The sequence below is a fragment of the Carassius gibelio genome, chromosome B5 (genome assembly GCF_023724105.1).
Source record: "Carassius gibelio isolate Cgi1373 ecotype wild population from Czech Republic chromosome B5, carGib1.2-hapl.c, whole genome shotgun sequence".
NCBI classification, from domain to species: domain Eukaryota; kingdom Metazoa; phylum Chordata; class Actinopteri; order Cypriniformes; family Cyprinidae; genus Carassius; species Carassius gibelio.
Window position 1 is genome coordinate 40132705 of NC_068400.1, and position 26182 is coordinate 40158886.

The 26182-nt window shown below is 35.1% G+C and overlaps 13 protein-coding genes and 1 pseudogene across 29 annotated transcripts in view; all 14 read right to left on the bottom strand.

Moving 5' to 3' along the window:
• LOC127958352 (uncharacterized) overlaps nucleotides 1-893 on the bottom strand; it is a 7242-nt gene extending 6349 nt beyond the window's left edge. Inside the window, exon 1 of the mRNA XM_052557190.1 lies at nucleotides 875-893. The gene's annotated coding sequence lies outside the window, so the exon portion shown is untranslated. The remainder of the gene's footprint in view (nucleotides 1-874) is intronic.
• The window catches only part of LOC127958347 (uncharacterized), a 14602-nt gene extending 13634 nt beyond the window's left edge, over nucleotides 1-968 (bottom strand). Inside the window, exon 1 of the mRNA XM_052557182.1 lies at nucleotides 875-968. The gene's annotated coding sequence lies outside the window, so the exon portion shown is untranslated. The remainder of the gene's footprint in view (nucleotides 1-874) is intronic.
• The window catches only part of LOC127958341 (uncharacterized), a 49227-nt gene that overhangs the window by 6349 nt on the left and 16696 nt on the right, over nucleotides 1-26182 (bottom strand). Inside the window, exon 3 of one of the 4 annotated variants that reach the window (XM_052557169.1) lies at nucleotides 4003-4179. The exons of 1 other annotated variant lie outside the window; for it this stretch is intronic. The gene's annotated coding sequence lies outside the window, so the exon portion shown is untranslated. Of the gene's footprint in view, nucleotides 1-4002; nucleotides 4180-14061; nucleotides 14239-16981; nucleotides 17251-26182 lie in introns of those variants that run through there. 2 more of the 4 variants (XM_052557171.1, XM_052557170.1) reach the window with 2 other exon arrangements.
• Nucleotides 1-26182, bottom strand: part of LOC127958348 (uncharacterized) — a 38363-nt gene that overhangs the window by 6349 nt on the left and 5832 nt on the right. The window contains exons 1-3 of one of the 4 annotated variants that reach the window (XM_052557184.1): nucleotides 24191-24274; nucleotides 23393-24075; nucleotides 14062-14238 (exon numbers count right to left, since the gene is read on the bottom strand). In XM_052557184.1, coding sequence (XP_052413144.1) covers nucleotides 23602-24072 — 471 coding nt within the window. In that variant the 5' untranslated portion in view covers nucleotides 24073-24075; nucleotides 24191-24274 and the 3' untranslated portion in view covers nucleotides 14062-14238; nucleotides 23393-23601. Of the gene's footprint in view, nucleotides 1-4002; nucleotides 4180-14061; nucleotides 14239-23392; nucleotides 24076-24190; nucleotides 24275-26182 lie in introns of those variants that run through there. The other 3 variants (XM_052557185.1, XM_052557187.1, XM_052557186.1) reach the window with 3 other exon arrangements.
• On the bottom strand, nucleotides 94-15052 carry LOC127958356 (uncharacterized). Of its 4 annotated transcripts, none has more exons than XM_052557200.1 (2): nucleotides 15037-15052; nucleotides 94-763 (listed from the first exon to the last, which is right to left on the bottom strand). In XM_052557200.1, exon 2 carries the CDS (start codon nucleotides 758-760, stop codon nucleotides 290-292), a length of 471 nt encoding a protein of 156 aa, XP_052413160.1. In that variant the 5' UTR covers nucleotides 761-763; nucleotides 15037-15052; the 3' UTR covers nucleotides 94-289. The 4 variants fall into 4 exon arrangements, with proteins under 4 accessions (XP_052413160.1, XP_052413159.1, XP_052413161.1 ...); XM_052557199.1 differs by lacking the exon at nucleotides 15037-15052 and adding an exon at nucleotides 11108-11124; XM_052557201.1 differs by lacking the exon at nucleotides 15037-15052 and adding an exon at nucleotides 4971-4986.
• On the bottom strand, nucleotides 4003-15056 carry LOC127958340 (uncharacterized). Of its 3 annotated transcripts, none has more exons than XM_052557167.1 (2): nucleotides 15037-15056; nucleotides 4003-4855 (listed from the first exon to the last, which is right to left on the bottom strand). In XM_052557167.1, exon 2 carries the CDS (start codon nucleotides 4850-4852, stop codon nucleotides 4382-4384), a length of 471 nt encoding a protein of 156 aa, XP_052413127.1. In that variant the 5' UTR covers nucleotides 4853-4855; nucleotides 15037-15056; the 3' UTR covers nucleotides 4003-4381. The 3 variants fall into 3 exon arrangements, with proteins under 3 accessions (XP_052413127.1, XP_052413126.1, XP_052413128.1); XM_052557166.1 differs by lacking the exon at nucleotides 15037-15056 and adding an exon at nucleotides 11108-11159; XM_052557168.1 differs by lacking the exon at nucleotides 15037-15056 and adding an exon at nucleotides 4971-4988.
• Nucleotides 4003-26182, bottom strand: part of LOC127958353 (uncharacterized) — a 48635-nt gene continuing 26455 nt past the window's right edge. Inside the window, exon 2 of one of the 2 annotated variants that reach the window (XM_052557193.1) lies at nucleotides 4003-4179. The gene's annotated coding sequence lies outside the window, so the exon portion shown is untranslated. Of the gene's footprint in view, nucleotides 4180-16981; nucleotides 17251-26182 lie in introns of those variants that run through there. The other variant, XM_052557194.1, reaches the window with a different exon arrangement.
• LOC127958354 (uncharacterized) overlaps nucleotides 4003-26182 on the bottom strand; it is a 48635-nt gene continuing 26455 nt past the window's right edge. The window contains exon 2 of one of the 2 annotated variants that reach the window (XM_052557196.1): nucleotides 4003-4179. The gene's annotated coding sequence lies outside the window, so the exon portion shown is untranslated. Of the gene's footprint in view, nucleotides 4180-16981; nucleotides 17251-26182 lie in introns of those variants that run through there. The other variant, XM_052557197.1, reaches the window with a different exon arrangement.
• LOC127958357 (uncharacterized) lies at nucleotides 10047-18117 on the bottom strand. Of its 2 annotated transcripts, none has more exons than XM_052557202.1 (2): nucleotides 18038-18117; nucleotides 10047-10992 (listed from the first exon to the last, which is right to left on the bottom strand). In XM_052557202.1, the coding sequence occupies exon 2, from the start codon at nucleotides 10987-10989 to the stop codon at nucleotides 10519-10521; it is 471 nt and encodes a 156-aa protein (XP_052413162.1). In that variant the 5' UTR covers nucleotides 10990-10992; nucleotides 18038-18117; the 3' UTR covers nucleotides 10047-10518. The 2 variants fall into 2 exon arrangements, with proteins under 2 accessions (XP_052413162.1, XP_052413163.1); XM_052557203.1 differs by lacking the exon at nucleotides 18038-18117 and adding an exon at nucleotides 15037-15150.
• Nucleotides 14062-24274, bottom strand: LOC127958345 (uncharacterized). 3 transcript variants are annotated; one of them, XM_052557179.1, is made up of 2 exons: nucleotides 24191-24274; nucleotides 14062-14921 (listed from the first exon to the last, which is right to left on the bottom strand). In XM_052557179.1, exon 2 carries the CDS (start codon nucleotides 14916-14918, stop codon nucleotides 14448-14450), a length of 471 nt encoding a protein of 156 aa, XP_052413139.1. In that variant the 5' UTR covers nucleotides 14919-14921; nucleotides 24191-24274; the 3' UTR covers nucleotides 14062-14447. The 3 variants fall into 3 exon arrangements, with proteins under 3 accessions (XP_052413139.1, XP_052413137.1, XP_052413138.1); XM_052557177.1 differs by lacking the exon at nucleotides 24191-24274 and adding an exon at nucleotides 18038-18144; XM_052557178.1 differs by lacking the exon at nucleotides 24191-24274 and adding an exon at nucleotides 15037-15165.
• The window catches only part of LOC127958344 (uncharacterized), a 43931-nt gene continuing 31810 nt past the window's right edge, over nucleotides 14062-26182 (bottom strand). The window contains exon 3 of the transcript XR_008154014.1: nucleotides 14062-14238. The gene's annotated coding sequence lies outside the window, so the exon portion shown is untranslated. The remainder of the gene's footprint in view (nucleotides 14239-26182) is intronic.
• LOC127958361 (uncharacterized) lies at nucleotides 16982-17923 on the bottom strand (annotated as a pseudogene).
• The window catches only part of LOC127958339 (uncharacterized), a 34911-nt gene continuing 31810 nt past the window's right edge, over nucleotides 23082-26182 (bottom strand). The window contains exon 3 of the transcript XR_008154013.1: nucleotides 23082-23392. The gene's annotated coding sequence lies outside the window, so the exon portion shown is untranslated. The remainder of the gene's footprint in view (nucleotides 23393-26182) is intronic.
• Nucleotides 23082-26182, bottom strand: part of LOC127958343 (uncharacterized) — a 34911-nt gene continuing 31810 nt past the window's right edge. The window contains exon 3 of the mRNA XM_052557174.1: nucleotides 23082-23392. The gene's annotated coding sequence lies outside the window, so the exon portion shown is untranslated. The remainder of the gene's footprint in view (nucleotides 23393-26182) is intronic.

Genomic DNA, 26182 nt, shown 5'->3' on the forward strand with positions numbered 1-26182 from the left:
AAGGTTAGGATTAGGGTTGACTTGGGGATACTTGCATGTAATTATGCAGCATTTACTGTTATTATAATAGTCAGTACATGTAACAAGGACACCTGAATGTGTTCCCCTGAAGACAAGTGCAGATAAATAGCCAACAATGGAATTGCATGAGTTCTTAAGACATGAAGAAAAAACTCACAATTTTAACAGCGAGTATCATATTTAGCTACATCATTAACAAATCTAAAGAGAACAATTTTTAGTCCTTTTCGAGAACAGTTTTTAGTCCTTTTTGCACACATTCGCCCGATCATCCTCCTCGCAGACGGAGAGTCATGTGAATGCTGCTTCCTGAGCTGATGTCGTATTCCTGCAACTTTCTGCCGGACTCCAGCTGTCTTCCGTTGAAAATCAGTCTCTGCTGGTCCACGGGGACTCTCTCTTTGCGGTAGATCTTAGCCTGGAGCTGATCTACGGTCTCATTGATATCCACTTCATACGTCCCGGTCTGGCCCTTCTCATTCCTGACGAACACTTGGAAAGGTCCGGGGTTGGTGATGAGCAGACTGACCACTGATCCAGAGTGCAGACCGTAACTGCTGAGGGTTCGAGACTCATCCTCAAGGCTGATACGCGAACCGTTATCGGCAGACAGCTTCTGTTTGTAAGAAGGTTCTCCGATGATCTGAGAGATGAGTTTCTTCAGTTCACCAACTGTGGCTCCACCGCTCACTTCCAGACGCTTCACATCTCCGCCCAGCAGTCTTATTATCAGCTCCATCACCTTTCAGATGAGATTAAATATAAAAGAATTAAAAACTGACAACTACAGAACCATTTACTTAAAACTGGAGTTAATGTTAATGCTCAATATTTTCATAGGTATGTGGCTCACCTGTCTGGTTGTTTAAATGCTTCGCTGAATATGGCTTTCGCTGAATGTTATTTTCAATAAGTCTTGTAAGATAATGTGCCTCTGGTGAGCAAAGGCATGAATATATAAAGCGTCATCTCAAGCCCCGCCTCCAAACAAAACAATGTTTCCTTTTCAAAAACTTGCTCAGTCACTTTCGGTTTCCATTCTCAGCAAATCGCTGATGTAAGTCCTGAGAAATCACTGATCAACAGGGTGTTCAGTGCAAAAACTAAAAAATAAAATAAATAATAATAATAATAATAAAATCAAATATGAAATATTAATTTATCCATTCATTCATTCTTTTATTTATTTATTTATAAATCTCCTTTAGCTGAATTTACGCAGCCAGCCATCTGTCGGTCCCAAAACATTGTAAAAATACAAAAAACCTTTAAAGAACGTTCAGTAGGCCTATTGGTTCCCTGCAGGTAATTACAAATAATAATAATAATAATAATAATAAATAAATAAAACCTTCTTGTAATGTTCTGTTTACCCGCAGATAATTTTCTAACTTGGATGCAAAACAAACAAACATGCTAAATATAACAAACAATAAAACCAACAATTATTAATAAATAAATAACCTGTAGGAACCATATGAACGCTTGGGGAACGTTCTGTTTTGTATCTTATCGCTAACCCATATTTGTTTTCTGTAATCTACATTAAAATCAGCATAGGCCTATAGTTTATACGCTGTTTATAGTTAGCCTATAGTCAGTTTATAACTGCGTATGGTTTAGTCCTTTCCTTCCTTCATCAACCTCATAAACATTCAAATTAACATTAAAAAATAAATGTAACAAAAAATAAATTAATCAGTCACCTTCTTGAGAGTTTCATTCACACATAACAGGGAATCAGAGATCTTTGGAATGTGAGAATGTTCCACCTGCTGATTGGGGAAATCCAGGTAAAGTGAAGCACGTCATACAGAGTGAATACACCTCCATTTGTGACGACACTGCAGTTCAAGGCCACAGTTTTGTTTTCTGTTCTGGTGTCAGTTATGCCTGCTGTCCATCCATTATATGATAAAGTCTAATCAGTTCTACCTGAGACGTGGCAATCTCGTTTCTGGACTAATTATAGTATGAACAGTGTTTGTGTTTACTGCCCAGGATGAGCTTATCCTTCACTAAATATTCTGAAGACACTTTTGAAGTTAAAGAAGTATATATGGCTACAAAGTTAAAATAAAAGTTCCTTTACCAAGGAACTATTCTGAATTATTTAACATAAGAGGCAATTAATATATGTTTGGGTGCAATCTTTGTCAGTTTTGTCACAAAATGTGTATTTGTTACTAAAACTATTTCGTTCGCTTGTAGGAGTTCCTGACAATGATGTCAGGGTTTTGATTGCTGTATTTGATTAATTAAAATATATTGAGCACAAAATAATTTTAGCGGTTGCTAATACTACTGCTGTTATCTTCACTGTGAGTTGATGTACATAAATAGCAATGGGCTTGCTAATATATTTTGTATAATTTCATAGCCCGATAAATGCATACAATGTTGTTTTATGACGCTTTGTTTAAAATAATTACCAGCACACACACCAAAAAAAAAAAAAAAAAAAAACTGAAAAAAAAAACTGAAAAAAAAAACAAACAATATATATATATATATATATATATATATATATATATATATATATATATATATATATATATATATATATATATATATATTTTTTTTTTTTTTTTCTGTTTTTTTATATATATATAATTCACTTAATATTATGATTTAAAGGCTCTTTACTGTATGCTAGTGTTGTAAAGAGGGTTATATTGCTGTATTTAAAATGTGAAGGGCACATTTCCATTTATAGCAGCTTTAATGTTAAGAAATAAAATATGCTTATTACTTTTTATGTTGTAAAAATGAAGTTGCATCTTTCACAAACACACAATCAGTTTTAAATATTCATGATTGTTTTAAACTCACCCCCAGGCTTGGTTTCCTTTCCAGTGATTATTCAGCAACTTTCTGTTTCCATACTTCAGAAAAGCAGTGAGTATAACAGAATGATGCAAGATACAAACATAAAGGTGTGTACAGAGCTTGAAATCTCATGTACAAGAATTACGTCATAGTGAGATTTAATGTGAAATGTTGTACTTTGTTCCCTAATGCTTCGATTATTATTACTTTTACTATTTTTTATTTAGTTATTTGTGTAACGTCCATTGACTATGCAATTATACTCAACACTCAATAATAAAGGTTCCAAGTGTGAGTTTTCACAGTGATGCCATAGAAAACAACCATTTTTGGTTCCCCAAAGAACCTTTCGGTGAACAGATCATTAAATATTTATTTTATAATAATCCTGATTCACGTTGACTTTAGATTAGTTGGCAATGAAAACGAAAAGGTATTTCATTGACAGCTGCTTACATAGCCTTTATTTTTCATTCTGCTCTTGAGTGAATCATTGGTAAGAGGGTTTTCCCCATGATCACATGACGAGGGAAACCCAGGTGATCCAGACACACCCTACAGAGAGACACACACCCTCTAGAGCTGAACTTATGCAGCGTATCAGTCTGAGAAGACTCAACACTTTCCATTCATTATCATGTGTCTTATACCACGTTATGTGTTTGCTTTCTGGAGACATGTTACCCATATGACTATGTGTAAAAATTGTGATGAAATATGTTTTACTCAAATTGCAAGATCAGTAATTCAAGTATTAATATGAGCTATAGATATTTCTTATCTTATTTTATGTATTGTATTTATGTATTTCAGGGATCCATTTTGCAAACCTGGATATATGAGGTATTCTAAGTAGGAAAGTGATTTACAGACCTGGATGTCATGTAAATTACAGTAATTAACGTCTACTTTCTTTTTCTTCATAAAGAATTAGCATTTACTATAGTTATGTCAGGCTTTTTGGGAAAACGTATTCACAAAAACATGAGAACCACAAAAAAATAAATAATTTTTTTTTTTTTTTTAAAAAGGTCAAAACTGGAACTTTCTTCAAATGATTGGAGTTTTTATTATTATAGTCACAGTGAAAGATCATTCATCATGATCAAAGATACAATTATATACAATGGAATTATCCTCATGAGTTCTGAAGAGGGTTGGGATACACTTTATTTTAAGGTGTCCTTTTTACACTGTTATACTGAGTAATATTGATTAACTACATGTACATATGGTTAAGGTTAGGATTAGGATTGACTTAGGGTTACTTGCATGTAATTATGCAGAATTTACTGTTATTATAATAGTCAGTACATGTAACAAGGACACCTGAATGTGTTCCCCTGAAGACAAGTGCAGATAAATAGCCAACAATGGAATTGCATGAGTTCTTAAGACATTGTGAAGCAAAAAAACTCACAATTTTAACAGCGAGTATCGTATTTAGCTACATCGTTAACAAATCTAAAGAGAACACTTTTTTGTCCTTTTCAAGAACAGTTTTTAGTCCTTTTTGCACACATTCACCCGATCATCCTCCTCGCAGACGGAGAGTCATGTGAATGCTGCTTCCTGAGCTGATGTCGTATTCCTGCAACTTTCTGCCGGACTCCAGCTGTCTTCCGTTGAAAATCAGTCTCTGCTGGTCCACGGGGACTCTCTCTTTGCGGTAGATCTTAGCCTGGAGCTGATCTACGGTCTCATTGATATCCACTTCATACGTCCCGGTCTGGCCCTTCTCATTCCTGACGAACACTTGGAAAGGTCCGGGGTTGGTGATGAGCAGACTGACCACTGATCCAGAGTGCAGACCGTAACTGCTGAGGGTTCGAGACTCATCCTCAAGGCTGATACGCGAACCGTTATCGGCAGACAGCTTCTGTTTGTAAGAAGGTTCTCCGATGATCTGAGAGATGAGTTTCTTCAGTTCACCAACTGTGGCTCCACCGCTCACTTCCAGACGCTTCACATCTCCGCCCAGCAGTCTTATTATCAGCTCCATCACCTTTCAGATGAGATTAAATATAAAAGAATTAAAAACTGACAACTACAGCACCATTTAGTTACTTAAAACTGGAGTTAATGTTAATGCTCAATATTTTCATGGGTATGTGGCTTACCTGTCTGGTTGTTTAAATGCTTCGCTGAATATGGCTTTCGCTGAATGTTATTTTCAATAAGTCTTGTAAGATAATGTGCCTCTGGTGAGCAAAGGCATGAATATATAAAGCGTCATCTCAAGCCCCGCCTCCAAACAAAACAATGTTTCCTTTTCAAAAACTTGCTCAGTCACTTTCGGTTTCCATTCTCACCAAATCGCTGATGTACGTCCTGAGAAATCATTGATCAACAGGATGTTCAGTGCAAAAAAAAAAAAAAAAAAAAATATATATATATATATATATATATAAAATAAATAAATAAATATATATATATATATATATATATATATATATATATATATATATATATATATAATAATAAAATCAAATATGAAATATTAATTTATCCATTCATTCATTCTTTTATTTATTTATTTATAAATCTCCTTTAGCTGAATTTACGCAGCCAGCCATCTGTCGGTCCCAAAACATTCTAAAAATAGAAATAACCTTTAAAGGACGTTCAGTAGGCCTATTGGTTCCCTGCAGGTAATTAATAATAAATAAATAAAATAAAAAAATAAAACCTTCTTGTAATGTTCTGTTTACCCGCAGATAATTTTCTAACTTGGATGCAAAACAAACAAACATGCTAAATATAACAAACAATAAAACCAACAATTATTAATAAATAAATAACCTGTAGGAACCATATGAACGCTTGGGGAACGTTCTGTTTTGTATCTTATCGCTAACCCATATTTGTTTTCTGTAATCTACATTAAAATCAGCATAGGCCTATAGTTTATACGCTGTTTAGTTAGCCTATAGTCAGTTTATAACTGCGTATGGTTTAGTCCTTTCATTCCTTCATCAACCTCATAAACATTCAAATTAACATTAAAAAATAAATGTAACAAAAAATAAATTAATCAGTCACCTTCTTGAGAGTTTCATTCACACATAACAGGGAATCAGAGATCTTTGGAATGTGAGAATGTTCCACCTGCAGATTGGGGAAATCCAGGTAAAGTGAAGCACGTCATACAGAGTGAATACACCTCCATTTGTGACGACACTGCAGTTCAAGGTCACAGTTTTGTTTTCTGTTCTGGTGTCAGTTATGCCTGCTGTCCATCCATTATATGATAAAGTCTAATCAGTTCCACCTGAGACGTGGCAATCTCGTTTCTGGACTAATTATAGTATGAACAGTGTTTGTGTTTACTGCCCAGGATGAGCTTATCCTTTACTAAATATTCTGAAGACACTTTTGAAGTTAAAGAAGTATATATGGCTACAAAGTTAAAATAAAAGTTCCTTTACCAAGGAACTATTCTCAATTATTTAACATAAGAGGCAATTAATATATGTTTGGGTGCAATCTTTGTCAGTTTTGTCACAAAATGTGTATTTGTTACTAAAACTATTTTGTTCGCTTGTAGGAGTTCCTGACAATGATGTCATGGTTTTGATTGCTGTATTTGATTAATTAAAATATATTGAGCACAAAATTATTTTAGCGGTTACTAATACTACTGCAGTTATCTTCACTGTGAGGTGATGTATATAAAGCAATGGGCTTGCTAATATATTTTGTATAATTTCATAGCCCGATAAATGCATACAATGTTGTTTTATGACGCTTTGTTTAAAATAATTACCAGCACACACACCAAAAAAAAAAAAAAAAAAAGAGATATATATATATATATATATATATATATATATATATATATATATATATATATATATATATATATATATATATAATTCACTTAATATTATGATTTAAAGCCTCTTTACTGTATGCTAGTGTTGTAAAGAGGGTTATATTGCTGTATTTAAAATGTGAATGGCACATTTTCATTTATAGCAGCTTTAATGTTAAGAAATAAAATATGCTTATTACTTTTTTTGTTGTAAAAATGAAGTTGCATCTTTCACAAACACACAATCAGTTTTAAATATTCATGATTGTTTTAAACTCACCCCCAGGCTTGGTTTCCTTTCCAGTGATTATTCAGCAACTTTCTGTTTCCATACTTCAGAAAAGCAGTGAGTATAACAGCATGATGCAAGATACAAACATACAGGTGTGTACAGAGCTTGAAATCTCATGGACAAGAATTACGTCACAGTGAGATTTAATGTGAAAATTTGTTTCATTAGTTTCAGGTAGTCGTGTGTAAAAACATAATATTTGTGATAAAGTGCTAGACATACTGGATTGTAAATTTTCACACTTGGTGTTTTTAATTATTATGTACCATCAAATGCTCAAGGGAAGCTATACACTCTTTTAACTTGCACTGGCATGTAACATGTTCTAGTGTTGTCAATTCTATCTGCTTTATTTTATCTCTATATGTCATGCATTTTATTTTGTACAGCACTTTGGTCAGTCGGGTGACTGTGTTAAGTGGTGCTTTATAAATAAACGAACTTGAACTTGAACTTGAACTACATGTACTTTACTGCAGTGCTTTAAGTGGCCCAAAAGAGGTGCCGGTACTCTATTATAGCCACAAAAAAAAATATTTTCTGTTTTGTTTTTTTTGATGACTCCCTCATCCCCTGAGGTAACAACAACTATATTGAAGGGCTTTTATATACAGCAGTCAACAGGCGACCTTAATAATAAATCCTTTTATTAGTTTGTGGATTTGCTTGAGCTAGAAAGAACTACTAATAATACAATAATAATAATACATTTTATTTGTAATGCTCTTTTCTTAAACCCAAAGCGCTACAGCAATAAAGTAATAAATAAAATAGAACAAAACATCAAAAGCAATACAACAATTAATTAAAGACAGTCTTGAATAAATGTGACTTAATCAACTTTTTAAAATGACCCAACGTTGGTAAATTTCTGACGTGCAGAGGAAGTACATTCCATAGCTTAGGGGCTTTATATGAAAAGGCTCTTTCCCCCATGGTCTTTAGCTTACATGATGGCTGGTGAATTGAAATAGAGTTAGTAGATTGAAGAGAGCGTGATGGAATATAAGGACTGATGAGTTCACAAAGATACTCAGGTGCACTCCCATGAAGTGCCTTGTATGTTAAAATAAGAATTTTAAAATCAATTCTCGCATTTACGGGAAGCCAGTGTAATTGTGAAAGAACCGGTGTAATGTGTTCACGAGGAGAAGTACAAGTGAGCACACGAGCGGCAGAATTTTGTATATACTGAAGCTTGCTCAACGATTTAGCTGGAAGGCCTGAGAACAAGGCATTACAATAATCTAACCTAGTTGTTATGAAGGCATGTAAAAGCCTTTCTGTGTCTGCAAAAGAGAGAAAAGGTCTAAGTCGAGCTATGTTTCTCAGGTGGAAAAATGTAGTTTTAGAGATGTGTTTTATGTGTGCTTCAAATGATAATTGTGGATCACAATTAAAAAAAAATGACACCAAGATTTTGCACCTGTGAAGTGGGGATTACCGTACAGGAATCAACAATCAAACTGATATGCTCGGCCTTACGAGTAGCTGCCACTGTACCAATCTGCATCAGTTCAGTATTGGAGCCATTCAGCTTCAGGAAGTTGTTATGCATCCAGATACTAATCTCTGCTAAACAACCACGCAAAGCTATTAATGAGCAATGGACATCAGGACTAGTGGTGATGTAAATCTGCGTATCATCCACATAGCAGTGATACCCAAGACAATGTTTCCTAATGATCTGCCCAAGTGGAAGCATATAAATATTAAATAATATTGGACCCAATACTGAACCCTGAGGAACTCCCTGTCGAACAGGCACGGTATCTGATTTGTAGTTACCCGAGCCAACAAACTGGGCACGATTTGTTAAATAAGACCGAAACCAATTGAGGACAACTCCAGAAAGACCCAACCAATTTTCTAGCCTGTCAAGCAGAAGAGAGTGGCATATAGTGTCAAAAGCAGCACTGAGTTCTAACAAGACCAAAATACTGCATGCACCTGAATCCGCCGTGATAAGAAGATCTTTTACGACCCTAATTAAAGCGGTTTCAGTAAAAATCTTTTTTTTTTTTCATAATAATGAAGTTGCATCTTTCACAAACACACAATCAGTTTTAAATATTCATGATTGTTTTAAACTCACCCCTAAGCTTGGTTTCCTTTCCAGTGATTATTCAGCAACTTTCTGTTTCCATACTTCAGAAAAGCAGTGAGTATAACAGAATGATGCAAGATACAAACATACAGGTGTGTACAGAGCTTGAAATCTCATTTACAAGAATTATGTCATAGTGAGATTTAATGTGAATTTTTTTTACTGTGTTCCCTAATGCTTCTATTATTATTACTTTTACTATTTTTTATTTAGTTATTTGTGTAACGTCCATTAACTATGCAATTATACTCAACACTCAATAATAAAGGTTCCAAGTGTGTGTTTTCACAGTGATGCCATAGAAAACAACCATTTTTGGTTCCCCTAAGAACCTTTTGGTGAACAGATCATAAAATATTTATTTTTATAATAATCCTGATTCACGTTGACTTTAGAGTAGTTGGCAACGAAAACGAAAAAGGTGTTTCATTTACAGGTTACACAACCTTTATTTTTCATTCTGCTCTTGAGTGAATCATTGGTAAGAGGGTTTTCCCCATGATCACATGACGAGGGAAACCCAGGTGATCCAGACACACCCTACAGAGAGACACACACCCTCTAGAGCTGAACTTATGCAGGGTATCAGTCTGAGAAGACTCAACACTTTCCATTCATTATACCACGTTATGTGTTTGGTTTCTGGAGACGTTACCCATATGACTATGTATGAAAATTGTGATGAAATATGTTTTCCTCAAATTGCAAGATCAGTAATTCAAGTATTAATATGAGCTATAGATATTTCTTATCTTATTTAATGTTTTTTCTTTGAAGAATCAGGGATCCATTTTGGAAAACCTGGATATATGAGGTATTCTAAGTATGAAAGTGATTTACAGACCTGGATGTCATGTAAATTACAGTAATTAATGTCTACTTTCTTTTTTTTCATAAAGAATTAGCATTTACTATAGTTATGTCAGGCTTTTTGGAAAAACTTATTCAGTAATTCACAAAAACGTGAGAACCACAGAACAAAAAACTTTTTAGTTTTTATTATTATAGTCACAGTGAAAGATCATTCATCATGATCAAAGATACAGTTATATACAATGGAATTATCCTCATAAGTTCTGAAGAGGGTTGGGCTACACTTTATTTTAAGGTGTCCTTTTTACACTGTTATACTGAGTAATATTGATTAACTACATGTACATATGGTTAAGGTTAGGATTAGGGTTGACTTGGGGATACTTGCATGTAATTATGCAGCATTTACTGTTATTATAATAGTCAGTACATGTAACAAGGACACCTGAATGTGTTCCCCTGAAGACAAGTGCAGATAAATAGCCAACAATGGAATTGCATGAGTTCTTAAGACATGAAGAAAAAACTCACAATTTTAACAGCGAGTATCATATTTAGCTACGTCCTTAACAAATCTAAAGAGAACAATTTTTAGTCCTTTTCGAGAACAGTTTTTAGTCCTTTTTGCACACATTCGCCCGATCATCCTCCTCGCAGACGGAGAGTCATGTGAATGCTGCTTCCTGAGCTGATGTCGTATTCCTGCAACTTTCTGCCGGACTCCAGCTGTCTTCCGTTGAAAATCAGTCTCTGCTGGTCCACGGGGACTCTCTCTTTGCGGTAGATCTTAGCCTGGAGCTGATCTACGGTCTCATTGATATCCACTTCATACGTCCCGGTCTGGCCCTTCTCATTCCTGACGAACACTTGGAAAGGTCCGGGGTTGGTGATGAGCAGACTGACCACTGATCCAGAGTGCAGACCGTAACTGCTGAGGGTTCGAGACTCATCCTCAAGGTTGATACGCGAACCGTTATCGGCAGACAGCTTCTGTTTGTAAGAAGGTTCTCCGATGATCTGAGAGATGAGTTTCTTCAGTTCACCAACTGTGGCTCCACCGCTCACTTCCAGACGCTTCACATCTCCGCCCAGCAGTCTTATTATCAGCTCCATCACCTTTCAGATGAGATTAAATATAAAAGAATTAAAAACTGACAACTACAGCACCATTTAGTTACTTAAAACTGGAGTTAATGTTAATGCTCAATATTTTCATAGGTATGCAGCTTACCTGTCTGGTTGTTTAAATGCTTCGCTGAATATGGCTTTCGCTGAAAGTTATCTTCAATAAGTCTTGTAAGATAATGTGCCTCTGGTGAGCAAAGGTATGAATATATAAAGCGTCAGCTCAAGCCCCGCCTCCAAACAAAACAATGTTTCCTTTTCAAAAACTTGCTCAGTCACTTTCGGTTTCCATTCTCACCAAATCGCTGATGTAAGTCCTGAGAAATCATTGATCAACAGGATGTTCAGTGCAAAAACTAAAACAAAACAAAAATATTATTATTAATAACAATAATAAAATCAAATATGAAATATTAATTTATCCATTCATTCATTCTTTTATTTATTTATTTATAAATCTCCTTTAGCTGAATTTACGCAGCCAGCCATCTGTCGGTCCCAAAACATTCTAAAAATAGAAATAACCTTTAAAGAACGTTCAGTAGGCCTATTGGTTCCCTGCAGGTAATTAATAATAAATAAATAAAATAAAAAAATAAAACCTTCTTGTAATGTTCTGTTTACCCGCAGATAATTTTCTAACTTGGATGCAAAACAAACAAAAATGCTAAATATAACAAACAATAAAACCAAAAATTATTAATAAATAAATAACCTGTAGGAACCATATGAACGCTTGGGGAACGTTCTGTTTTGTATCTTATAGCTATCCCATATTTGTTTTCTTTAATCTACATTAAAATCAGCATAGGCCTATAGTTTATACGCTGTTTATAGTTAGCCTATAGTCAGTTTATAACTGCGTATGGTTTAGTCCTTTCCTTCCTTCATCAACCTCATAAACATTCAAATTAACATTAAAAAATAAATGTAACAAAAAATAAATTAATCAGTCACCTTCTTGAGAGTTTCATTCACACATAACAGGAAATCAGAGATCTTTGGAATGTGAGAATGTTCCACCTGCAGATTGGGGAAATCCAGGTAAAGTGAAGCACGTCATACAGAGTGAATACACCTCCGTTTGTGACGACACTGCAGTTCAAGGCCACAGTTTTGTTTTCTGTTCTGGTGTCAGTTATGCCTGCTGTCCATCCATTATATGATAAAGTCTAATCAGTTCCACCTGAGACGTGGCAATCTCGTTTCTGGACTAATTATAGTATGAACAGTGTTTGTGTTTACTGCCCAGGATGAGCTTATCCTTCACTAAATATTCTGAAGACACTTTTGACGTTAAAGCAGCTTATATGGCTACAAAAATAAAATAAAACTTCCTTTACCAAGGAACTATTCTGAATTATTTAACATAAGAGGCAATTAATATATGTTTGGGTGCAATCTTTGTCAGTTTTGTCACAAAATGTGTATTTGTTACTAAAACTATTTCGTTCGCTTGCAGAAGTTCCTGACAATCATGTCAGGGTTTTGATTGCTGTATTTGATTAATTAAAATATATTGAGCACAAAATAATTTTAGCGGTTGCTAATACTACTGCTGTTATCTTCACTGTGAGGTGATGTATATAAAGCAATGGTCTTGGTGATTATTTTGTATAATTTCATAGCCCGATAAATGCATACAATGTTGTTTTTATGACGCTTGGTTTAAAATAATTACCAGCACACACACACCAATAAAACATGTATAAAATAAAATAACATTTATATAATATTATGATTTAAAGGCTCTTTACTGTTTGCCAGTGTTTTAAAGAGTGTTATATTATTCTATTTAAAATGTGAAGGGCACATTTCACACTGCATTTATAGCAGCTTTAATGTTAAGAAATAAAATATACTTATTACTTTTTTTGTTATAAAAATGAAGTTGTCTCTTTCACAAACACACAATCACTTTTAAATATTCATTATTGTTTTGATCTCACCCCTTCGCTGAGTTTCCTTTCCAGGGATTATTCAGCAACTTCCTGTTTCCATACTTCAGAAAAGCAGCGATTATAAACATGATGCAAGATACAAACTTGGTGTGTTTTATTTGTGTAATGTCCATTGCAATTATACTCAATAATAAAGGTTCTAAGCATGAGTTTTGAAGTGAAGTGACATTCGGCCAGGATTCATGCTCTGCTTTTAACCCATCCAAAGTGCACACACACACACAGTGAACACACACACACAGTGAACACACAGCCGGAGCAGTGGGCAACAGTTGGGGGTTCAGTGCCTTGCTCAAGGGCACCTCAGTCGTGGTATTGAAGGTGGAGAGAACACTGTACATGCACTCCACCCACAATTCCTGCCGGCTCGAGACTCAAACTCACAACTCTTCGATTGCAAGTCCGACTCTCTAACCATTAGGCCACTACTTCCCTTTTCACAGTGATGCCATAGAAAAGAACCATATTTGCTTCCCCAAACAACCTTTCGGTGAACAGATCATTAAATAATTATTTTATAATAATCCTGATTCACGTTGACTTTAGATTAGTTGGCAACGAAAAACAAAAAGGTGTTTCATTGACAGCTGCTTACACAGCTTTCATTTTTCATTCTGCTCTTGAGTGAATCATTGGTAAGAGGGTTTTCCCCATGATCACATGACGAGGGAAACCCAGGTGATCCAGACACACCCTACAGAGAGACACACACCCTCTAGAGCTGAACTTATGTAGCGTATCAGTCTGAGAAGACTCAACACTTTCCATTCATTATACCACGTTATGTGTTTGGTTTCTGGAGACGTTACCCATATGACTATGTGTGAAAATTGTGATGAAATATTTGTTTACATAGAGCTATGTTTTCCTTAAATTGCAAGATTAGTAATTCAAGTATTAATAGCATTTACTATAGTTATGTCAGGCTTTTTGGGAAAACGTATTCAGTAATTCACAAAAACATGAGAACCACAGAACAAAAAAACTGGAACTTTCTTCAAATGATTTGAGTTTTTATTATTATAGTCACAGTGAAGGATCATTCATCATGATCAAAGATACAGTTATATACAATGGAATTATCCTCATAAGTTCTGAAGAGGGTTGGGCTACACTTTATTTTAAGGTGTCCTTTTTACACTGTTATACTGAGTAATATTGATTAACTACATGTACATATGGTTAAGGTTAGGATTAGGGTTGACTTGGGGATACTTGCATGTAATTATGCAGAATTTACTGTTATTATAATAGTCAGTACATGTAACAAGGACACCTGAATGTGTTCCCCTGAAGACAAGTGCAGATAAATAGCCAACAATGGAATTGCATGAGTTCTTAAGACATTATTAAAAAACACACACATTTTAACAGCGAGCATAACAGGCCTATCGTATTTAGCTACATCATTAACAAATCTAAAGAGAACAATTTTTAGTCCTTTTCGAGAACAGTTTTTAGTCCTTTTTGCACACATTCGCCCGATCATCCTCCTCGCAGACGGAGAGTCATGTGAATGCTGCTTCCTGAGCTGATGTCGTATTCCTGCAACTTTCTGCCGGACTCCAGCTGTCTTCCGTTGAAAATCAGTCTCTGCTGGTCCACGGGGACTCTCTCTTTGCGGTAGATCTTAGCCTGGAGCTGATCTACGGTCTCATTGATATCCACTTCATACGTCCCGGTCTGGCCCTTCTCATTCCTGACGAACACTTGGAAAGGTCCGGGGTTGGTGATGAGCAGACTGACCACTGATCCAGAGTGCAGACCGTAACTGCTGAGGGTTCGAGACTCATCCTCAAGGCTGATACGCGAACCGTTATCGGCAGACAGCTTCTGTTTGTAAGAAGGTTCTCCGATGATCTGAGAGATGAGTTTCTTCAGTTCACCAACTGTGGCTCCACCGCTCACTTCCAGACGCTTCACATCTCCACTCAGCAGTCTTATTATCAGCTCCATCACCTTTCAGATGAGATTAAATATAAAAGAATTAAAAACTGACAACTACAGCACCATTTAGTTACTTAAAACTGGAGTTAATGTTAATGCTCAATATTTTCATAGGTATGCAGCTTACCTGTCTGGTTGTTTAAATGCTTCGCTGAATATGGCTTTCGCTGAATGTTATCTTCAATAAGTCTTTTAAGATAATGTGCCTCTGGTGAGCAAATGTATGAATATATAAAGCGTCATCTCAAGCCCCGCCTCCAAACAAAACAATGTTTCCTTTTCAAAAACTTGCTCAGTCACTTTCGGTTTCCATTCTCACCAAATCGCTGATGTAAGTCCTGAGAAATCATTGATCAACAGGATGTTCAGTGCAAAAAAAGTGAAATATTCATTCATTCATTTATTAAACGTTCTGTTTTTGTAACTTATAGCTTTACCATATTTGTTTTCTGTACACATTAAAATAAGCATTTAGTTTGAATGGTGTTATGTAGTTATACTGCTATAGGTTATAACAGTTTAGTCCTTTCCTTTCTTCATGTAGGCTACCTCATAAACATCAAAATCAACCTCATAAAATAAAACACAAAAATATTAACTAGCCATCTTCTTGATAATTTCATTCACACACTTTTGAAGTTAAAGCAGCATATATGGCTATAAAGTTAAAATAAAAGTTAATTTAGCAATGAACTATTCTGAATTATTTAACATAAAGAGGCAATTAATATATGTTTGGGTGCAATCTACTTCTTTGTCAGTTTTGTCACAAAATGTGTATTTGTTACTAAATCACTTAATATTATGATTTAAAACGGGCGCTGCACAAGATCCTGGGCCCTATGCATAGGCAGTCCTAATGTCCCCCCCCATCCCTTGAAAATATATATTTCCAGACTTTTCAAGGGCCCTCTCTTCCTTTGGGGCCCTGGTAATCAGTACTGGTTTTACCTACCCCCAGTCTGACGCCCCTGATTTAAAGGCTCTTTACTGTTTGCCAGTGTTTTAAAGAGGGTTATTTTGTTGTATTTAAAATGTGAATGGCACATTTCACTCTGCATTTATAGCAGCTTTAATGGTAAGAAATAAAATATACTTATTACTTTTTTTTGTTGTAAAAATGAAGTTTTCCTTTTTCACAAAACACACAATCAGTTTTAAATATTCATGATTGTTTTAAACTCACCCCCAGGCTTGGTTTCCTTTCCAGTGATTATTCAGCAACTTTCTGTTTCCATACTTCAGAAAAGCAGTGAGTATAACAGGCCATAAACATGATGCAGGATACAAACATGCAGTAGTGTACAGAGCTTGAAATCTCATGGACAAGAATTACGTCATAGTGAGATTTAATGTGAAATTTTGTACTTTGTTCCCTAATGCTTCTATTATTATTACTTTTACAATTTTTTATTTAGTTATTTGTGTAACGTCCATTAACTGCAGTAATATGCAACACTCAATAATAAAGGTTCCAAGTGTGTGTTTTCACAGTGATGCCATAGAAAACAACCATTTTTGATTCCCCAAAGAACCAAAGAACCGGTGAACAGATCATAAAATATTTATTTTATAATAATGAATCACGCTGACTTTAGATTAGTTGGCAACGAAAACGAAAAGGTGTTTCATTGACAGCTGCTTACACAGCTTTCATTTTTCATTCTGCTCTTGAGTGAATCATTGGTAAGAGGGTTTTCCCCATGATCACATGACGAGGGAAACCCAGGTGATCCAGACACACCCTACAGAGAGACACACACCCTCTAGAGCTGAACTTATGCAGCGTATCAGTCTGAGAAGACTCAACACTTTCCATTCATTATCATGTGTCTTATACCACGTTATGTGTTTGCTTTCTGGAGACATGTTACCCATATGACTATGTGTGAAAATTGTGATGAAATATTTGTTTACATAGAGCTATGTTTTCCTTAAATTGCAAGATTAGTAATTCAAGTATTAATAGCATTTACTATAGTTATGCCAGGCTTTTTGGGAAAACTTATTCAGTAATTCACAAAAACATGAGAACCACAGAACAAAAAAACTGGAACTTTCTTCAAATGATTTGAGTTTTTATTATTATAGTCACAGTGAAAGATCATTCATCATGATCAAAGATACAGTTATATACAATGGAATTATCCTCATAAGTTCTGAAGAGGGTTGGGCTACACTTTATTTTAAGGTGTCCTTTTTACACTGGTGTACTGAGTAATATTGATTAACTACATGTACATATGGTTAAGGTTAGGATTAGGGTTGACTTAGGGTTACTTGCATGTAATTATGCAGAATTTACTGTTATTATAATAGTCAGTACATGTAACAAGGACACCTGAATGTGTTCCCCTGAAGACATCTGCAGATAAATAGCCAACAATGGAATTGCATGAGTTCTTAAGACATTATTAAAAAACACACATTTTGATAGCGAGCATAACAGGTCTATCGTATTTAGCTACATCATTAACAAATCTAAAGAGAACACTTTTTGTCCTTTTCGAGAACAGTTTTTAGTCCTTTTTGCACACATTCGCCCGATCACCCTCCTCGCAGACGGAGAGTCATGTGAATGCTGCTTCCTGAGCTGATGTCGTATTCCTGCAACTTTCTGCCGGACTCCAGCTGTCTTCCGTTGAAAATCAGTCTCTGCTGGTCCACGGGGACTCTCTCTTTGCGGTAGATCTTAGCCTGGAGCTGATCTACGGTCTCATTGATATCCACTTCATACGTCCCGGTCTGGCCCTTCTCATTCCTGACGAACACTTGGAAAGGTCCGGGGTTGGTGATGAGCAGACTGACCACTGAGAGTGCAGACCGTAACTGCTGAGGGTTCGAGACTCATCCTCAAGGCTGATACGCGAACCGTTATCGGCAGACAGCTTCTGTTTGTAAGAAGGTTCTCCGATGATCTGAGAGATGAGTTTCTTCAGTTCACCAACTGTGGCTCCACCGCTCACTTCCAGACGCTTCACATCTCCACTCAGCAGTCTTATTATCAGCTCCATCACCTTTCAGATGAGATTAAATATAAAAGAATTAAAAACTGACAACTACAGCACCATTTACTTAAAACTGGAGTTAATGTTAATGCTCAATATTTTCATAGGTATGTGGCTCACCTGTCTGGTTGTTTAAATGCTTCGCTGAATATGGCTTTCGCTGAATGTTATTTTCAATAAGTCTTGTAAGATAATGTGCCTCTGGTGAGCAAAGGTATGAATATATAAAGCGTCAGCTCAAGCCCCGCCTCCAAACAAAACAATGTTTCCTTTTCAAAAACTTGCTCAGTCACTTTCGGTTTCCATTCTCAGCAAATCGCTGATGTAAGTCCTGAGAAATCATTGATCAACAGGATGTTCAGTGCAAAAAATAAAAAATAAAATAAATAATAATAATAATAATAAAATCAAATATGAAATATTAATTTATCCATTCATTCATTCTTTTATTTATTTATTTATAAATCTCCTTTAGCTGAATTTACGCAGCCAGCCATCTGTCGGTCCCAAAACATTGTAAAAATACAAAAAACCTTTAAAGAACGTTCAGTAGGCCTATTGGTTCCCTGCAGGTAATTACAAATAATAATAATAATAATAATAATAAATAAATAAAACCTTCTTGTAATGTTCTGTTTACCCGCAGATAATTTTCTAACTTGGATGCAAAACAAACAAACATGCTAAATATAACAAACAATAAAACCAACAATTATTAATAAATAAATAACCTGTAGGAACCATATGAACGCTTGGGGAACGTTCTGTTTTGTATCTTATCGCTAACCCATATTTGTTTTCTGTAATCTACATTAAAATCAGCATAGGCCTATAGTTTATACGCTGTTTATAGTTAGCCTATAGTCAGTTTATAACTGCGTATGGTTTAGTCCTTTCCTTCCTTCATCAACCTCATAAACATTCAAATTAACATTAAAAAATAAATGTAACAAAAAATAAATTAATCAGTCACCTTCTTGAGAGTTTCATTCACACATAACAGGAAATCAGAGATCTTTGGAATGTGAGAATGTTCCACCTGCTGATTGGGGAAATCCAGGTAAAGTGAAGCACGTCATACAGAGTGAATACACCTCCATTTGTGACGACACTGCAGTTCAAGGCCACAGTTTTGTTTTCTGTTCTGGTGTCAGTTATGCCTGCTGTCCATCCATTATATGATAAAGTCTAATCAGTTCCACCTGAGACGTGGCAATCTCGTTTCTGGACTAATTATAGTATGAACAGTGTTTGTGTTTACTGTCCAGGATGAGCTTATCCTTCACTAAATATTCTGAAGACACTTTTGAAGTTAAATAAGTATATATGGCTACAAAGTTAAAATAAAAGTTCCTTTACCAAGGAACTATTCTGAATTATTTAACATAAGAGGCAATTAATATATGTTTGGGTGCAATCTTTGTCAGTTTTGTCACAAAATGTGTATTTGTTACTAAAACTATTTCGTTCGCTTGCAGAAGTTCCTGACAATGATGTCAGGGTTTTGATTGCTGTATTTGATTAATTAAAATATATTGAGCACAAAATAATTTTAGCGGTTGCTAATACTACTGCTGTTATCTTCACTGTGAGTTGATGTACATAAATAGCAATGGGCTTGCTAATATATTTTGTATAATTTCATAGCCCGATAAATGCATACAATGTTGTTTTATGACGCTTTGTTTAAAATAATTACCAGCACACACACCAAAAAAAAAAAAAAAAAACTGAAAAAAAAAAAAAAAAAATATATATATATATATATATATATATATATATATATATATATATTTTTTTTTTCTGTTTTTTTTTATATATATATAATTCACTTAATATTATGATTTAAAGGCTCTTTACTGTATGCTAGTGTTGTAAAGAGGGTTATATTGCTGTATTTAAAATGTGAAGGGCACATTTCCATTTATAGCAGCTTTAATGTTAAGAAATAAAATATGCTTATTACTTTTTTTGTTGTAAAAATGAAGTTGCATCTTTCACAAACACACAATCAGTTTTAAATATTCATGATTGTTTTAAACTCACCCCCAGGCTTGGTTTCCTTTCCAGTGATTATTCAGCAACTTCCTGTTTCCATACTTCAGAAAAGCAGTGAGTATAACAGAATGATGCAAGATACAAACATACAGGTGTGTACAGAGCTTGAAATCTCATGGACAAGAATTACGTCATAGTTAATCATTAATGTGAAAATTTGTTTCATTAGTTTCAGGTAGTCGTGTGTAAAAACATAATATTTGTGATAAAGTGCTAGACATACTGGATTGTAAATTTTCACACTTGGTGTTTTTAATTATTATGTACCATCAAATGCTCAAGGGAAGCTATACACTCTTTTAACTTGCACTGGCATGTAACATGTTCTAGTGTTGTCAATTCTATCTGCTTTATTTTATCTCTATATGTCATGCATTTTATTTTGTACAGCACTTTGGTCAGTCGGGTGACTGTGTTAAGTGGTGCTTTATAAATAAACGAACTTGAACTTGAACTTGAACTACATGTACTTTACTGCAGTGCTTTAAGTGGCCCAAAAGAGGTGCCGGTACTCTATTATAGCCACAAAAAAAAATATTTTCTATTTTGTTTTTTTTTGATGACTCCCTCATCCCCTGAGGTAACAACAACTATATTGAAGGGCTTTTAAATACAGCAGTCAACAGGCGACCTTAATAATAAATCCTTTTATTAGTTTGTGGATTTGCTTGAGCTAGAAAGAACTACTAATAATACAATAATAATAATACATTTTATTTGTAATGCACTTTTCTTAAACCCAAAGCGCTACAGCAATAAAGTAATAAATAAAATAGAACAAAACATCAAAAGCAATACAACAATTAATTAAAGACAGTCTTGAATAAATGTGACTTAATCAACTTTTCAAAATGACCCAACGTTGGTAAATTTCTGACGTGCAGAGGAAGTACATTCCATAGCTTAGGGGCTTTATATGAAAAGGCTCTTTCCCCCATGGTCTTTAGCTTACATGATGGCTGGTGAAGTGAAATAGAGTTAGTAGATCGAAGAGAGCGTGATGGAATATAAGGACTGATGAGTTCACAAAGATACTCAGGTGCAGTCCCATGAAGTGCCTTGTATGTTAAAATAAGAATTTTAAAATCAATTCTCGCATTTACGGGAAGCCAGTGTAATTGTGAACGAACCGGTGTAATGTGTTCACGAGGAGAAGTACAAGTGAGCACACGAGCGGCAGAATTTTGTATATACTAAAGCTTGCTCAACGATTTAGCTGGAAGGCCTGAGAACAAGGCGTTACAATAATCTAACCTAGTTGTTATGAAGGCATGTAAAAGCCTTTCTGTGTCTGCAAAAGAGAGAAAAGGTCTAAGTCGAGCTATGTTTCTCAGGTGGAAAAATGCAGTTTTAGAGATGTGTTTTATGTGTGCTTCAAATGATAATTGTGGATCAAAAATGACACCAAGATTTTGCACCTGTGAAGTGGGGATTACCGTACAGGAATCAACAATCAAACTGATATGCTCGGCCTTACGAGTAGCTGCCACTGTACCAATCTGCATCAGTTCAGTATTGGAGCCATTCAGCTTCAGGAAGTTGTTATGCATCCAGATACTAATCTCTGCTAAACAACCACGCAAAGCTATTAATGAGCAATGGACATCAGGACTAGTGGTGATGTAAATCTGCGTATCATCCGCATAGCAGTGATACCCAAGACCATGTTTCCTAATGATCTGCCCAAGTGGAAGCATATAAATATTAAATAATATTGGACCCAATACTGAACCCTGAGGAACTCCCTGTCGAACAGGCACGGTATCTGATTTGTAGTTACCCAAGCCAACAAACTGGGCACGATTTGTTAAATAAGACCGAAACCAATTGAGGACAGCTCCAGAAAGACCCAACCAATTTTCTAGCCTGTCAAGCAGAAGAGAGTGGCATATAGTGTCAAAAGCAGCACTGAGGTCTAACAAGACCAAAATACTGCATGCACCTGAATCCGCCGTGATAAGAAGATCTTTTACGACCCTAATTAAAGCGGTTTCAGTAAAAATCTTTTTTTTTTTTTTTTTTTTTATAATACTGAAGTTGCATCTTTCACAAACACACAATCAGTTTTAAATATTCATGATTGTTTTAAACTCACCCACAGGCTTGGTTTCCTTTACAGTGATTATTCAGCAACTTTCTGTTTCCATACTTCAGAAAAGCAGTGAGTATAACAGGCCATAAACATGATGCAAGATACAAACATACAGGTGTGTACAGAGCTTGAAATCTCATTTACAAGAATTATGTCATAGTGAGATTTAATGTGAATTTTTTTACTGTGTTCCCTAATGCTTCTATTATTATTACTTTTACTATTTTTTATTTAGTTATTTTTGTAACGTCCATTAACTATGCAATTATACTCAACACTCAATAATAAAGGTTCCAAGTGTGTGTTTTCACAGTGATGCCATAGAAAACAACCATTTTTGGTTCCCCTAAGAACCTTTTGGTGAACAGATCATAAAATATTTATTTTATAATAATCCTGAATCACGCTGACTTTAGATTAGTTGGCAACGAAAACGAAAAAGGTGTTTCATTGACAGGTTACACAACCTTTATTTTTCATTCTGCTCTTGAGTGAATCATTGGTAAGAGGGTTTTCCCCATGATCACATGACGAGGGAAACCCAGGTGATCCAGACACACCCTACAGAGAGACACACACCCTCTAGAGCTGAACTTATGCAGCGTATCAGTCTGAGAAGACTCAACACTTTCCAGTCATTATACCACGTTATGTGTTTGGTTTCTGGAGACGTTACCCATATGACTATGTGTGAAAATTGTGATGAAATATGTTTTCCTCAAATTGCAAGATCAGTAATTCAAGTATTAATATGAGCTATAGATATTTCTTATCTTATTTTATGTTTTTTCTTTGAAGAATCAGGGATCCATTTTGGAAAACCTGGATATATGAGGTATTCTAAGTAGGAAAGTGATTTACACACCTGGATGTCATGTAAATTACAGTAATTAATGTCTACTTTCTTTTTCATTCATAAAGAATTAGCATTTACTATAGTTATGTCAGGCTTTTTGGAAAAACTTATTCAGTAATTCACAAAAACTTGAGAACCACAGAACAAAAAACTGGAACTTTCTTCAAATGATTTGAGTTTTTATTATTATAGTCACAGTGAAAGATCATTCATCATGATCAAAGATACAGTTATATACAATGGAATTATCCTCATGAGTTCTGAAGAGGGTTGGGCTACACTTTATTTTAAGGTGTCCTTTTTACAGTGCAATTATATATTTATGTACTGAGTAATATTGATTAACTAAATGCACTTTACTGTATGGTTAAATTTAGAATTGCAGTCTGTCTTAAGGTTACTTGCATGTAATTATGCAGAATTTACTGTTATTATAATAGTCAGTACATGTAACATGTAACAAGGACACCTGAATGTGTTCCCCTGAAGACATCTGCAGATAAATAGCCAACAATGGAATTGCATGAGTTCTTAAGACATTATGCATAAACACACACATTTTAACAGCGAGCATAACAGGCCTATCGTATTTAGCTACATCATTAACAAATCTAAAGAGAAAAACTTTTAGTCCTTTTCGAGAACACTTTTTGGTCCTTTTTGCACACATTCACCCGATCATCCTCCTCGCAGACGGAGAGTCATGTGAATGCTGCTTCCTGAGCTGATGTCGTATTCCTGCAACTTTCTGCCGGACTCCAGCTGTCTTCCGTTGAAAATCAGTCTCTGCTGGTCCACGGGGACTCTCTCTTTGCGGTAGATCTTAGCCTGGAGCTGATCTACGGTCTCATTGATATCCACTTCATACGTCCCGGTCTGGCCCTTCTCATTCCTGACGAACACTTGGAAAGGTCCGGGGTTGGTGATGAGCAGACTGACCACTGATCCAGAGTGCAGACCGTAACTGCTGAGGGTTCGAGACTCATCCTCAAGGCTGATACGCGAACCGTTATCGGCAGACAGCTTCTGTTTGTAAGAAGGTTCTCCGATGATCTGAGAGATGAGTTTCTTCAGTTCACCAACTGTGGCTCCACCGCTCACTTCCAGACGCTTCACATCTCCACTCAGCAGTCTTATTATCAGCTCCATCACCTTTCAGATGAGATTAAATATAAAAGAATTAAAAACTGACAACTACAGCACCATTTAGTTACTTAAAACTGGAGTTAATGTTAATGCTCAATATTTTCATGGGTATGTGGCTTACCTGTCTGGTTGTTTAAATGCTTTGCTGAATATGGCTTTCGCTGAATGTTATCTTCAATAAGTCTTGTAAGATAATGTGCCTCTGGTGAGCAAGGTATGAATATATAAAGCGTCAGCTCAAGCCCCGCCTCCAAACAAAACAATGTTTCCTTTTCAAAAACTTGCTCAGTCACTTTCGGTTTCCATTCTCAGCAAATCGCTGATGTAAGTCCTGAGAAATCATTGATCAACAGGATGTTCAGTGCAAAAACAAAAACAATTATAATTATTATTATTATTAGTAATAATAAAATCAAATATGAAATATTAATGTATCCATTCATTCATTCTTTTATTTATTTATTTATAAATCTCCTTTAGCTGAATTTACGCAGCCAGCCATCTGTGGGTCCTAAAACATTGTAAAAGTAGAAATAACATTTAAAGAACGTTCAGTAGGCCTATTGGTTCCCTGCAGGTAATTACAAATAATAATAATAATAATGATAATAATAATAAACCTTCTTGCAATGTTCTGTTTACCCGCAGATAATTTTCTAACTTGGATGCAAAACAAACAAACATGCTAAATATAACAAACAATAAAACCAAAAATTATTCATAAATAAATAACCTGTAGGAACCAAATGAACGCTTGGGGAACGTTCTGTTTTGTATCTTATCGCTATCCCATATTTGTTTTCTGTAATCTACATTAAAATCAGCATAGGCCTATTTATATGCTGTTCATAGTTAGCCTTAGTTTATAACTAAGGTAAAAAAATGTAAAATAAATAAATAAATAAAAGAAAAGAAAAAAACAGTCACCTTCTTGAGAGTTTCATTCACACATAACAGGGAATCAGAGATCTTTGGAATGTGAGAATGTTCCACCTGCTGATTGGGGAAATCCAGGTAAAGTGAAGCACGTCATACAGAGTGAATACACCTCCATTTGTGACGACACTGCAGTTCAAGGCCACAGTTTTGTTTTCTGTTCTGGTGTCAGTTATGCCTGCTGTCCATCCATTATATGATAAAGTCTAATCAGTTCCACCTGAGACGTGGCAATCTCGTTTCTGGACTAATTATAGTATGAACAGTGTTTGTGTTTACTGCCCAGGATGAGCTTATCCTTCACTAAATATTCTGAAGACACTTTTGAAGTTAAAGAAGTATATAATGGCTACAAAAAAAAAAAAAAAAAGTTCCTTTACCAAGGAACTATTCTGAATTATTTAACATAAGAGGCAATTAATATATGTTTGGGTGCAATTTTTGTCAGTTTTGTCACAAAATGTGTATTTGTTACTAAAACTATTTCGTTCCCTTGCAGAAGTTCCTGACAATGATGTCAGGGTTTTGATTGCTGTATTTGATTAATTAAAATATATTGAGCACAAAATAATTTTAGCGGTTGCTAATACTACTGCTGTTATCTTCACTGTGAGTTGATGTACATAAATAGCAATGGTCTTGGTAATTATTTTGTATAATTTCATAGCCCGATAAATGCATACAATGTTGTTTTTATGACGCTTGGTTTAAAATAATTACCAGCACACACACCAATAAAAAATGTATAAAATAAAATAACATTTATATAATATTATGATTTAAAGGCTCTTTACTGTTTGCCAGTGTTTTAAAGAGTGTTATATTATTCTGTTTAAAATGTGAAGGGCACATTTCACACTGCATTTATAGCAGCTTTAATGTTAAGAAATAAAATATACTTATTACTTTTTTTGTTAGAAAAATGAAGTTGTCTCTTTCACAAACACACAATCACTTTTAAATATTCATGATTGTTTTGAACTCACCCCTTCGCTGAGTTTCCTTTCCAGGGATTATTCAGCAACTTCCTGTTTCCATACTTCAGAAAAGCAGCGAGTATAAACATGATGCAAGATACAAACTTGGTGTGTTTTATTTGTGTAATGTCCATTGCAATTATACTCAATAATAAAGGTTCTAAGCATGAGTTTTGAAGTGAAGTGACATTCGGCCAGGA